General features: G+C 39.9%; 1 protein-coding gene across 1 annotated transcript; it reads left to right on the plus strand.

The window, feature by feature from the left end:
* Nucleotides 1–3,287: 3,287 nt before the first annotated feature.
* On the plus strand, nt 3,288–12,977 carry LOC128734713 (muscle-specific protein 20). The gene is made up of 3 exons (XM_053829028.1): nt 3,288–3,395; nt 3,498–3,830; nt 12,502–12,977. The coding sequence occupies exons 1-3, from the start codon at nt 3,366–3,368 to the stop codon at nt 12,691–12,693; spliced, it is 555 nt and encodes a 184-aa protein (XP_053685003.1). The 5' UTR covers nt 3,288–3,365; the 3' UTR covers nt 12,694–12,977.
* Nucleotides 12,978–13,502: the final 525 nt, after the last annotated feature.

Below are 13,502 nucleotides of genomic sequence, written 5' to 3' on the forward strand. Positions count from 1 at the left end.
CCCAATCCCAATCCCAATCCCAATCCCAATCCCAATCCCAATCGCAATCTCAATCTCAATCCCAATCCCAATTCCAATCCCAATCCCAATCCCAATCCCAATCCCAATCCCAAGCTCAAACATGCTTCAACCATTCACACATGTTTCAGAACTTCGGTACATTTTATTTAAAAAATACACTTCGTACAAATTCATAAGAAATTTGTAAAAACGAAACAGAAAATTTTACATCTATCAACATTTACCTACTTGAGTTCATTTTTTTAATCTAATGATGAATATTTAGTTCTTGTTTATTTTCAATTTCCACTTAGAGTCCGCTAGGAAGCAATCCGGGACCATTGCTGTTTTGACTGTTTTTCAATGACTTGTGATACGTTGATAATCAGAAACTGTCTCTGACTGTTAAAAAAACTGAACGCCTGCCAGTTTTACTCGATATATTTGTCGACTGGTGTGTGTAAATGAAACTGGTTAACGTTAAGTATAGCAAAATGTGAGGTTATGAATTCTTACCGCATGAAGAGCCCCATTCTTTTTAACTACCAGGTCGATGGGACTGAGCTGCGTAGGGTAGACCACGTTAATGACTTTACACTAATTTGACCTACATCACGAGCCGATAATCTCGAGCCCAGTCCATAATTGATGGCTTATTATTTTAATAGGAAAATGACGTTTTGTCAATAATAGGAGCAAATGTTCACCTTACGGTAGTTTAAATTGGTGTTCCGCACAAATAATCGTTGTTCTTACGAATTGTGAAATGTGAAATACAATGTACTGATTCCCAGCTATTCACCGTTTCAAAGCTTAGTAGAGGAACCAGACACGAGTATTTCGAGATATTTATTCTATATGTAACAGCTGTCAATTTGTCACCCCTGTTGTTCAACTTATGGCTGCAATTTATAATTATACCTATGTCATTTAACGAGTAGCTGCTTACAAAGCTAAATAGATTTACAAACGGTGGTCAAACTTTTTGCACTAATATTGGGTGACATTTAGGCACTTTTATATATCCTCACGTGCTGTTAAATATAACTTTGTCACAAGCTAGTATATAACTTTTTCGTAGCACTCAGTTGCAGCCGAGAACAATAACGTACAATGAATGGGAATGAGAATAGATCGTGCCGGCATACGGTCGGCTGATTTCAACGCCTCATCCGCCACTCCCGCCAATGGAAAGCTCGATACAAACATTCAGTACATCAACTACAGCAGCAAAACAATGCGAAATCACATCTATGATCATCCCTAGCCACGCTCACTGCTATTTAAACTATTGAATTTGCTGCTTCTTCATGCTCAATTTAATCTTAACCATAGTAAGTATGCCAACACCCAGAATCAGTCATGTAAAAAAACGTTTTGGCGTGGCATCGGTTTGTTTGTTTTCTGTTTTCTGTTTTCTGTTTTCTGTTTTCTGTTTTCTGTTTTCTGTTTTCTGTTTTCTGTTTTCTGTTTTCTGTTTTCTGTTTTCTGTTTTCTGTTTTCTGTTTTCTGTTTTCTTGTTTTCTGTTTTCTGTTTTCTGTTTTCTGTTTTCTGTTTTCTGTTTTCTGTTTTCTGTTTTCTGTTTTCTGTTTTCTGTTTTCTGTTTTCTGTTTTCTGTTTTCTGTTTTCTGTTTTCTGTTTTCTGTTTTCTGTTTTCTGTTTTCTGTTTTCTGTTTTCGGAGCATATATTACCAATTCAAAGAATTATAACCACCGATAAAAGTTGACTCAGCTGCGTTGGAATTTAACCACCACTGAGGCAAGGGCAGTTGTCTGTTGTTTTAGTCGTAAAATTTGTTTTCAGAACCTTGATTACGCATTTGGTTCTCTCTTTTCTTTCTTTGATCAAATCAAAGATGCTCTTAAATCGCATACCATGGTACCTATTTTTAGTTTGTTTTGGATTTTTGCGTTCCGCTATAAGCAAAAATTTAATTTATGAACTGGTAAAACGAACCAGATACCTTGCGAATTAAGCTAATAGACCATTCTCAGAGGTATTTAGGTCGCATATTTTTTCCTAATTGTGAATAAAATCATAATTATTTACAAACAACATACAAATTCTATTTATAAAAATGATAATTAATTCATCTGTAACCAGTCCCAATCTACTCAACGATGTCAACGCAAAATGGCGAAAAGTGACGCCATTCGGGAGGTTTGGAATAATCCAAACATACCAACTAGCTTATTGCCAGACATCGGGATCCCGAGCAAACAAATCACCCGTACAGCTGTTGTTGTAGAAGAAATCCGCGATCGTAACCGTAACCGGTAACTGATCGCAGACGGACCAACCGGCGCGGCGTGATTCGGCAGAAGCAAAAAAAACGAGTCTTCCGCTTAACAAGCGAACGTGGAACTTTCCCGAATTTTCCCCATCTATCGCAGCGAAGTGAAATGATGATGAATACATTTTATTATAAACATTTCCTTTTCGTGTTTGGCGAAATTCTTCACTGCCCACCAGCACCCATCGGTACTCCGTGGTCCAGCAAAAAAATGATCCAAGATCACGAACGTAAATGACGCGAAGCTATCGTTCTGATGGTAACCATGCGAGAGCGATGCAATAGTGTCCTAAATGCAAGCTGTTGCATTAATGCATTAATGCGAATAAATAATCCTGATTTCCCAAATAAGGAAAAAATTATTGAAGGGTTTCTAAGTTCTTGGAACAATTTTTAGTGTGCGTAACATAAGTTGCCACTAAACGAAAAGACGTATCTCAATAGAAAACTGCTCGAACTGCTCCACTATTTAAATATTAATCCCACCCTGAATAAAAAAAATAAATACCGACCTCAATTAATACCGTGTGTGAGGTCAAGATGAAGAAATTCTCTCGGTTCCGTTAATTACATCCGATGAAAGTGCCACTCTTGCGAACAGGGAAACGGAAATAAAGCAGCGCGCATAATTTCCCCTCCGCACAGCAGATTTCACGAAAAACAAAGCCCACCGCTGTGAACTCGCTTCTCGTAGCAGTGCAGTCCGCTAGGGAACAGTAGCGCAGCGTCTTGCGGCGGCAAATACCGACCGACCGAAAAGGGCTGCGTGCGCATTTCGTCCATTCTCCATGAGGGCGTACGGCGCATGATCAGCCAGCGGAAGGATTCCTCCCAGCTGTAAGCCGCCTCCATCCGCGGCCAATCAGCCGATCATCGTCGTCATCGGCGTGTCAAGTCGGCTAATGTTTAAAAGCGATTCGCTGCATCCGCATGGACATCAGTTCCGAACAGTGATTCGAAGAAGCAAGTTCCTTGCGAGCTTAGTGCGCACATAATCCAAGTGCCCCAAAACTAATTAGTGTTATTTTTGTTGTCCGTGAAACAACTGAACCGTAACTAAATTACACAAAATGGCTTTGGAACGTCAAGTTCGTGCAAAGGTAGGTGTCCTGTACGGTGGTGGATGCAACGATTCGATCCCAAGAACTGTGGGGTCCAGTGGAAGTTTTCCGGACTAATGGGACTTTGCCTGTCTTTCGCAGATCGCCGGCAAGCGTGACCTGGAAAAGGACAAAGAAGCACAGTACTGGATCGAGGAGGTCCTGCAGGAAAAGTTCCCGGTCGGTGTCCTGTACGAGGATGCCCTCCGGGACGGGCTGGTTCTGTGCAAACTGATCAACAAGCTGGCTCCCGGTTCGGTGGCCAAAATCAACACCTCCGGCACGCAGTTCAAAATGATGGAAAACATCAACCTGTTCCAGCAGGCCATCAAAAAGTACGGCGTCCCCGATCTGGACGTATTCCAGACGGTGGATCTGTACGAGAAGAAGGACATTGCACAGGTCACCAGTACGATATTCGCGCTTGGACGAGCGGTAAGTGGAATTGAGTGTTTTACTTTGTGTACCCTTTCAAGTGCGGTGGTTCAATGAGTTATTTTATTGCGGGATTATTACCGAGAGCTTCGCACGTTTAGCGATTAAAATCTGGTTGAATTACAATTCACAAGAAGGTAATTCATTTCGTAAAGGAAAACTTGTGAATTAATGTTTAACTTCTCGCATAAATCATCAGAATACCAGCGGCGCCGTTAATCAAATTAGAAATTTTTGTTGTGCGGCATATTTTCGGACAATTTAAATAATACCTATTTTGTTTAAACATTTTTAAACATTTTTAAATATCGATTAACAGCGCACAATGCTAGTTTTACGAAAACGTATTCCTCTAGCTTTCTTTGCTCGATGGGAGCGCAAAAACACGTGCGGCTTGCTCCTGTGAGTAACTGCCAATCAACCACGCGCTGGTCAGCTAGTATCGGGAAAGCAACAGTCGCCGTGCACTTGGCAGTATTTTCATTTCACTGTAGGTTTCGCAAAAATGAAAGCAAATCGGTCAGCTTACTTTTTATGACTAGAATACGGTCGTGGTAATGCAAACACAATACAGATTTTGTGAATTAAAAGCGAGTCAGTTGTTCAAGCTGAGTTTGTTTAGTTAGAGTTTTAGATGACTCATTCGCTAGATCCTAGAGCTAGAGCATTTCGAAGTGAACGAGCTATTCAGTAATGATCCAAAAAAAAATGAAATGCTGTGAAATCATGACTGAATATAGAATATGGTAGATATTAGGCAACACAAAATCATGAATAACTCAGGATCTAGTGTTGTGTTTATAGCGCAAGAAGTTCACTATACCAGGATTATTATTCATGATATATTTTTATAACACATAAGCTACAATCTTGAAATTATGAATCATTTTACTCATTTTGGGGATTGAATTTCTTTTGATTTAATTTAAAAGCACTGTAACTTTTTCTATTATCCCAAAATTTGATACATTTTTGCAATAATATAACTTCAATGTTTTGTCTATACGATTCTGATCTTATACCATTCTTGCTTTGATTCAAGTTTTCAAGAGAGTTGTCTCCGTTTATCTGAATTTATACGTAAATGCTGCCTTATTTACATCACGTATTTCGTTTCTGATTTACAGGTTTCATCAGTGCCTGTTTCAAGCTCTCAAAATTTGTAAATATTTGCTTCAATATTACCACCTCAAAGCTTTCCTTTTTTATGTCGGAAGATTAGCACCACTGCGATCATTTTTTTGGTCTATTGTGATATACTTCTTCTTTTTGTCTAGGTGTTCATACCTCTTTTCCTAGGTCAAGTCATACCTCTTTTCCCAAACCGACATTGCACTTGTTATAAAATTTATTTCCTAATTGTGATTTGCAGACCAGATTTCGAAAGGCTCCATTGTTCCTTTACCGAAGATTTCAGTTTTTTTTAACTTGTAGGTATAGGTGTAGGTGTTGAACCGGCCCTAAATATTTCCGTGATGAATGGAATTATTACCACTTTGCATTGTTGGAGCACTATTGGTAGAGTTCCATCCAATCCTGGCCCCTTATGGGGTTCAAAGGATTCAAATGCCCATTCAAATTTCGATTCTGTGAAGACATTATAGGTTATGTAGCAGGCGTTTGTGCTAGCACTGATCAGACTAGCGCATTCACCGCGTAAATCCTGAAATTCCTCAGCAAGAATGGTCTGCGATCCTTTCTCTATCATAACTCTCGGCGTTGTTAAAAAATCATTCGTAAAAGTACTATTGTCTTGCTTTATTATTATTAAACCGTTTGTGTGGTCCTTAGAAAGAGTGTTTTATACTTCGGCGATGGTCGAAGTGCTTTCAATGCGTTCACACATTTGTCTCCATCCACTTCTACGTGATTTCCTTATTTCTCTGTTGTACTCTGTTTATGGTATCTTGTAAAAATCCCAATCAGAAGTTAACTTGGCTTTGTTAAACAATTTCCTTGTTAACTTCTAAAGTTTCTCCAGTGTTTTTTTTCACCAAGGCACATCTTTGTTAGAGGTTCGGGTCCTTACTGGGTCCTTATTACTTGATTATAAAGGGCAATGATCTTCCATTTGTTTAACTGGCTGGGTTTTGCTTTTGAAAGCATGTTTGTCGCGTAAAAGTCTAGAATAAAAAAGTTCCTGTTTATCTTTTTAGGGTCTTTACAAGTTTCCGTCACTAAATTCCCTGCATTGTAATAATTGTAATTTATATAACGGGTGACAAGTTAAATTTTGAAGGCCCTTATACTCCATAAAAAACGAGTTCAGAGAGAAATGAGGGTATGTATGTGTTAGCTCACTCTCTCCTCTTTTTGTCAATATTTTTTGTTTTGTTTATGCTTGCCCAGTTTTACGTAAAATGGCGTCGAAACAAGAAGCATTTCGGGAACGCATTGTACACTTTTACGAACTGCCACAACAATCTCGACAAAAAGTATACACTAATTTTTTTTAGTAATGGACAATGTATCTTTAATTTCGGTAAATCAGATCTTCTTCATGCATCTTTGTCCTTTTTTGATATCTTGAGAAAAAATTCCAAAATTTTAGTTGTTACCCGTTATAAGAGGCCTGTCTGTAGCCAAACCCAGGTCTCTGACAGGACGTCATAAGAGGCTTATCGGCAACTAAAAACAGGCCCCTGACAGGACGTCATGCTTTCGTAGCAATGGGTTCTATTCTCAGTCACCTCACTGGTCGACTACTGGACTGCTCGATTGCTCAACTGGTCAACTAACAAGGAAACATCACTATCGGTCACAGGCCTAGAGCCTAACCAAATACACCATAGTGTAGTTCTGTCGATCCAGAACATCACTGCACTGCTCGTATAGGTGTAGCCTATGAAACTTTTTTGAGAAAACTTGAAATTTGTATGGGAATATGCCTCAATGGAGGCGCATGGTACATGAATATCCTACATACACCCTCAAGTAACAGAACAAAAAGAAAATTATATTGATTGAAAAAGCATGATTTTATTATGTAACAAGCGTTTCTAAAATTAGTTTTTTGTCCACATGGAAGTGTTATTAAACTTGTCTTTTACTAATAATTTGTTAATTGCGTTACAAGTTATTCGTTTACGATGCAGGATGGAATTTTCTCCCTATTTAAGTAGATACTGTGGCATAATTGGGGCAAACTTCTCTGTTGGCAAACTTTGAACAATGTTTACAATATTATCAGCTATCAGCTACAAGGATTGCTCGGTAAAGATTTCTCCTGGTTGCTAGGGTGTCCAGTCCAATTAGCATCAGGCACGCTTCGTATCTTGGAAACTGGAGCGGGTACTTCCATGACAGGCGACGGAGAGCGAATCGAATGAATATGCGTTAATTTTCTCTAACCGATCAACGCCGTTGAGATAATGGGGATTGCAGACCGCCGAGCTATATTCCAGCGTCGAATGGACAAACGCGCAGCATGAATTCTTCAAGCAATGCATATCGTTGAAGCTTTTCGCAGTTCTCATGATTAGGCCAAGACTGCGGGATGCTTTAGCAACGATGTAGCTGATGTGCTGCTTGTAAGTGAGCTGTGAGCCAAGGAGAACTCCCAAGTCCTTGAGGCAGGACTCTCTTTTAATCAGTTCGCCGCCTGGACCCTAGATGATAGTTGAAAAGGATGCCGTTTTTTTCCTGGAGAACGACACAACTGAACACTTGCTAATGTTGAGCACCATTCTATTTTCGTTTCGTATTCGGAAAACGGCGTCTTCTACTTTATTAACCGCGAGATACATCTTAAGATCATCAGCAAAGGAGAGCTTGAGTCCTCGTAGTGGAAAGTTTACTTCCTTGAAGTATAGCATTAATATGAGCCTTGTGGAATACTGGATGTAACAATAAGCTCGCTGGATATTGATCTTCCGATTTTAACATCCAGATACCGATCAACCAAATAGGACTTCAGCCAGAGCAGAAGGGTGCCGCCAAGTCCCATCCTGTCGAGTTGGACAATCGAAATTTCATGATTTAACTTATCAAAAGCTCTCTGGTCGGTGGAAACGCCTCGACATGATATCCGTAGTATAAGTAGGTAGTAAATGAAAGGAGACTCGTCGTGGTTGAGGAAATAGAATCTTGTACGATTTTTTTGCTTTTTGAGACATTGTCATTGTGAGCTACTACTTCAATGATGTGCTCGAACATCGGGATAGAAAGGTGTTGTAAAATGTGAGTTTCCTAGTTTACATTGCGGCGATAAACTCCGAATTATTACAAATACAACTAATGCTTCAGAGTCAGAGATTATTTAAATTGATACTGCGCCTGCCAGCCAAATCTAGATTATTTACCCTAATGCCAAGTGCTGTTGTTGCTCTGTCTCTCTCTTACGGCAGTGACTTCAGTATGTCGCAATTTGGTCACAGTTCTGTGCAGTCTCACTTTCAAACAGCAGAGTCCCGTTTAGCGGAAAGTGCGGTTTAAAATAACATGGAAAGTGTAGCGTAACAAGGAGAAAAGTTTAATAACACTTCCAGGTGGACAAAAAGTGATTTTAGAAACCCTTGTTGCATAATAAAATCATCCTTTTTAAATCAACATAATTTTCTTTTTGTTCTGTTACTTGAGGGTGTATGTAGGATATTCATGTACCATGCGCCTCCATTGAGGGATATTCCCATACAAATTTCAAGTTAAGTTTTCTCAAACAAGTTCCATAGGTTACACCTATACGAGCAGTGCAGTGATGTTCTGGATCGACAGAACTACACTATGGTGTATATGGTTAAGCTCTAAGTCTGTGACCGATAGTGATGTTTCCTTGTAAGCTGCTCAACAGGACTGGTCGAGAAGACTGCTCGGTTTGATTGCTCAACTGACCTGTTCGATTCGACTGCCCGACTCGATCGCTCTACCCCACTGCTCGACTGAACTAGTTGGTTGAACTGCTTGACTGGACTGTTCGATTCGACAGCTCGACTCAACTGCTTGACTGAACTGCTCGATTCAATTTCTCGTCTAAACTAATCGATTAAACTGCTCTAACCAACTGCTCGATTCAACTGTTCGACTTAGCTACTCGACTCGACTGCTCGACTTAACCCTTCGACCCGGCTGTCCGACTCAATTACTCGACTAGACTGCTTGACTAAACTGTTATATTCGACTGCTCGACTCAACTGCTCGATTGGACTGCCCGATTCAACTGCTCGAAATACTAATTGACCCGACTGCTTGATTCATTTGCTCGACTTGACAACACAATTGAACTACTCGACTAAACTACTCGATTTAACTGCTCGACTTGAGAACTTGACACAACTGCCCGACTTAACATTTTCAAACATTTTGATATTGTGGCTAGCCACGACGGGTCAACCTAGTAAAATATAATTGGCTTATGATCTGATATGGAAGTTTCTGGACAGTTTAGGACTAAACAGTGTCATATCGAAGACTACAGAACTCAAGACTGGCCATAGTAAATTACTTGCATATAAAACACAGCAAAAAGCCAGCACTATTTCGGGCCTTCCTTGCGTTGTTGGCAGTTCTGTTCTGTTCCATGTCACTTCTGATAATTTCTGTAATTGGCGGTAAACTTGTTGTTAGTTTTTCCCAAAATAGCTAATCTAGTTCTGGCTCGGTGTTATCATAAAGTAGCTTACCAGATTTCGTTGAAAGTTCTAGAGCTTCAGTTTTATTTACCCAAGGTTCTTGCAGCAAGGCCACATATTGTTTTTTCGTGAACTTGCGGCAAAGGATTCCAATTGCCCCTTTTGCGTTGTACAAGTTCACTTGAATGCATTTAATTGCATCCGCCACTCCCACTGGTCTCGATCATTTCCATGGAAGTTGGCAATTCAGTTCACTCGTCCTTTAGCATCCCTTTTTCTCGTGCTCAGTACACTCAGAATTTAGCTCTTGATTCCAGGGATACCCTGCCTTTATATTCCGTGGATATATTTGTCCCAATATATAATTTAGCTTGTAGTTCTAGTCGACGATTTTTCTTGCAGAAGCTTCGTCCACTGAACGGATTTGATGCACACGACTCCTGATGGGCTTTCTCTTTAAGACCCTGACCTCAAACATCCGTGACAATATCATTCTTGCTCTCTACTAGAACAAAAATTTCCGAACGGTCATTTTGGCTGCTTTTTTTTTGCTTAGTGATGAGTGTCTACAACCATTAGTTCAACTGTCTCCCATAGACCGATATCCGGCACAACCTTTTTCAGCCACACTGTAGTACTGTAGTGCTGTAGGTCTACTATTATCATGAAACTGAATTTATAACGGCAATTGGCGAATTTGGATTCCAATACCTCTTTCCTCTGCTCTACCACCTTGGCTAAGATGGACTCTTCTATTAGATCCACCGTGCAAGCTTCTAATTGGACCCTGTAGAGCTTCTAATCAGCTACTGCCATCCTACTGTTTACTGATTTCTTCTGGGGTGTAGCAGTTTTAAGGCAATCTCTTTTCCGTTTTGGATTAGGTTTACCTCAAGTTACAGTCTGAAGTATCAAACTGCCTCGGTCTTTTCAATGTTTGGTTCTGATTCACTTCAGACTCGAACAGTCGTTTGAAGGGTGCAATCTTCTAACAAATTGTCTACCGTGAGAAGTTATACTTCCACTCTCTTGTATCGGAGTCGGCTCTTCAGGGTTGTGTTTCATGAGTCATACTGTTATGACTTTTGTCATTTCTTCTCGCTCAGTGACACCATCAGAGCAGGATTTCGGTTTTTCGTACTCCACTTTATGCTAGTTCAATACCATTGATATGCGCGAGGCAATTTTTTCTAGTGAACTAACTTTGTTCGACTATTGTTTCCCGTAACGCGTAAAAAAACGCGTTAAATAGAATAAAATCTGGTTTTAATTTCAAATTTTCATGAATCGATATGGAATTTATCAATTACTGAACATTTTCATGTCGATTATCAATTTATCAAAATCGATTTATCAGAAGGTATTGCCCAATGTTTGGCTGCAATGTCAGATTTTGTGTGGAAGCTTTCCATAACAGATCAACTGATTGGAAACGAGCATCACTATAGTTTTTCGCCGTTAGCATATCTATTCGTGTAATCATGAATATAATTCACACTTGGCACTGCATAATTTCACTTATGTCGAATTTGTTTATTCAATCCGGGTTGAAACTGAATGAATTTTATCTGTCAGATAGGAGCAAATGAACACAAAAAGTTCATCCAGTTCCAATCCGGATTGAATAAACAAATTCGACATTACATACCTTTATGTTCATTCGGGTTTGCCGCAAATATTTATCTACGCACCTCAGCTGCTTAGTAATGTTGCACTTTGCAGCTGCGTCTGCTAACAAAAACACACACTCATACTCTGACACCGCACTTGGGCTTTGTTCCATTGCTCTGTGTTGAGAAGCGAATACGTCAGAGCAGTTTTAGATAGCACAACACGAACTAAATCACTTAAATTCTCTGTTTGTTCCCGTACCTACCGTGGAATTATTGTGTCATATAAATGACTCGCAAGCAATGTTAAGCGGTAACGCACTCTAAATTTCGGCTTTTTATTCGGGATTTCGGACGATTGTTTACACCGGCTTGAAGCTTAGGAAGTGTTGCCAACAACTGGTGTTGGCTCAATGCCTAATTGGCTTTTCACAAACAATAATAAAAAGGAATTTAAATAAGCTAATTAAATAGAAATAGCTTTTTATCACTATTGAAGTAAGGTTTCAGTGTAGGTAACAGAAACTAGTAGTTCAGTTATTGCAACAATAATAGAACGAAATACTTTCCTCTGCACTTTCTTTTTCACACACCAATTTCACTTGCATGAAATGAGAAAATCGATTGACAGCATGCTGTCAGCCGATTTTAACCCGGATTTAACTGGAAGTGACCTAATGTAGGATAAAGACCGTTTCTTGAGACACTTATGGGTTTAATCCGTCATAAAAACACTGATTTTCTTGCCACATATTACAGATCTTTTGTCAAATCAAAAATTTGCGTCGAGTACAAGGTTTGTAGAATTTGACCCCCAGGATTTGGCTAAAATCGGCTTTCGCATAAGTTTCAAGGTAGTGTAAGACATATCCATCGTGTTTTGTTAATTTACGAGCCCGAATTCTGGTTACTGTTTGCCATTTGACGCTTTGGTTAGGTTGTCTGCCTGCTCGTTAAAACTTGTAGTCTTTTTGGAGACGAATTCGCTTACTGTACAGCTCCCAGAATTCAAACTTTACAAAACTACCGTGTCCGAGACCTGTATAATCGATTTTCTCGAGTTCGAACCAAATTTTGTCAGATTGTTTGTTTTAGATCAGAAAGTAAATAACACAAATTTGGTAATAATTTCAATCCATGTTTTAACGTAAGTAAATCTTATAAATTCAAAGCAAAATTAGAAAGTTCTAATCAATGAATTCAGATTTGGTTTGAACTTATATAGAATTCTTATATAGAATCATTTTGAATACCGATACTATTAGTCGTGAAATAGTACCGGTTAGCTAAAGCACGATCAAAACGAAAATTAACTTGTTTTTCCTCAAACCGGCACGTACTCTGCGGCATAACCTTCAAAACCAAAAAAAGTTGATATTTACAATACTGCTCTCAAAATCGGAACAAAAAAAATAACGATGAACCACAAGAAAAACACCGAAAACACAAGCGCCGTCTAAAAGCCGTCTTCCTTCTTCTTGCTTTCGATTTCAGTGCTACAAACACCCGGAATTCAACGGACCGTTCCTCGGACCGAAACCGGCGGACGAGTGCAAACGTAACTTCACCGAAGAGCAGCTGAACGCCGGCCAGAGCATCATCGGACTGCAAGCCGGAACGAACAAGGGAGCCACCCAGGCCGGCCAGAACATAGGCGCCGGTCGTAAAATCATTCTCGGAAAGTAAACACAACCTGACTGGGATTAGGCCTAGCGTATGTGCTTTTGTTTATTTGGTTTTGGGGTCGTCGATTGATGGTCGATTTTGCAATTTTATACTTTCCGTTTTTGCCGTTTTTTGTCGCTTACGAATAACGCAAACGATGCGAAAATCAAAAGAATTCATAATGAAGAGACTACCCTATTATGTATTATCGTTAATGGTGATCGGTTTAAAAATTTGTCTCCAATAATCCAGTACGATCATTGTACCTATACGTAGTGTAAGCTGAAAGGTGTTTTTCGTATTTCACAGAGTATGAAAACTATTTATATAAAAAACAAACAAATAGATACTTCTACACGTGCGCCATTTGGTTACTGATCCGAACCTAGCCCTCACCGCGTTGGACAGCAAATCGGAACAAGAACGCCCCCACGCAGAAATGATTGCCTCATCGCCTGCTGGCCGCTGCTGCTGCGTTGCGTTGGTCCATTATGAGAGCAGCTTTCTACAATGTCCTCCACACACGCTCTGCGCACGTTTTCCAGCTCATTTGGCAGTGGAATTTTCCTCCGCGCAAATTTGACAGTCTATTTTGAACGCATGACTAATAACGGGGCCGGCAACGATCGCAATCTCGCGCTATACGACGGCACTCAACGCAAACGAGGGCGGATGCCACCCTTGAGTGAGGTGATGACCATGGAACATCCTTCAATCAAAATTAGCTTGCGCAAGACGCCTACCTACCTATGGGGTTCGGAGAGGAAACCCGGCTACCGGTTGAAATAAAATTTAATCCGAAAAATGTCAACCGCTTAATGTCTCCACAC

The sequence above is a fragment of the Sabethes cyaneus genome, chromosome 2 (genome assembly GCF_943734655.1).
Source record: "Sabethes cyaneus chromosome 2, idSabCyanKW18_F2, whole genome shotgun sequence".
In the NCBI taxonomy this organism is placed as follows: domain Eukaryota; kingdom Metazoa; phylum Arthropoda; class Insecta; order Diptera; family Culicidae; genus Sabethes; species Sabethes cyaneus.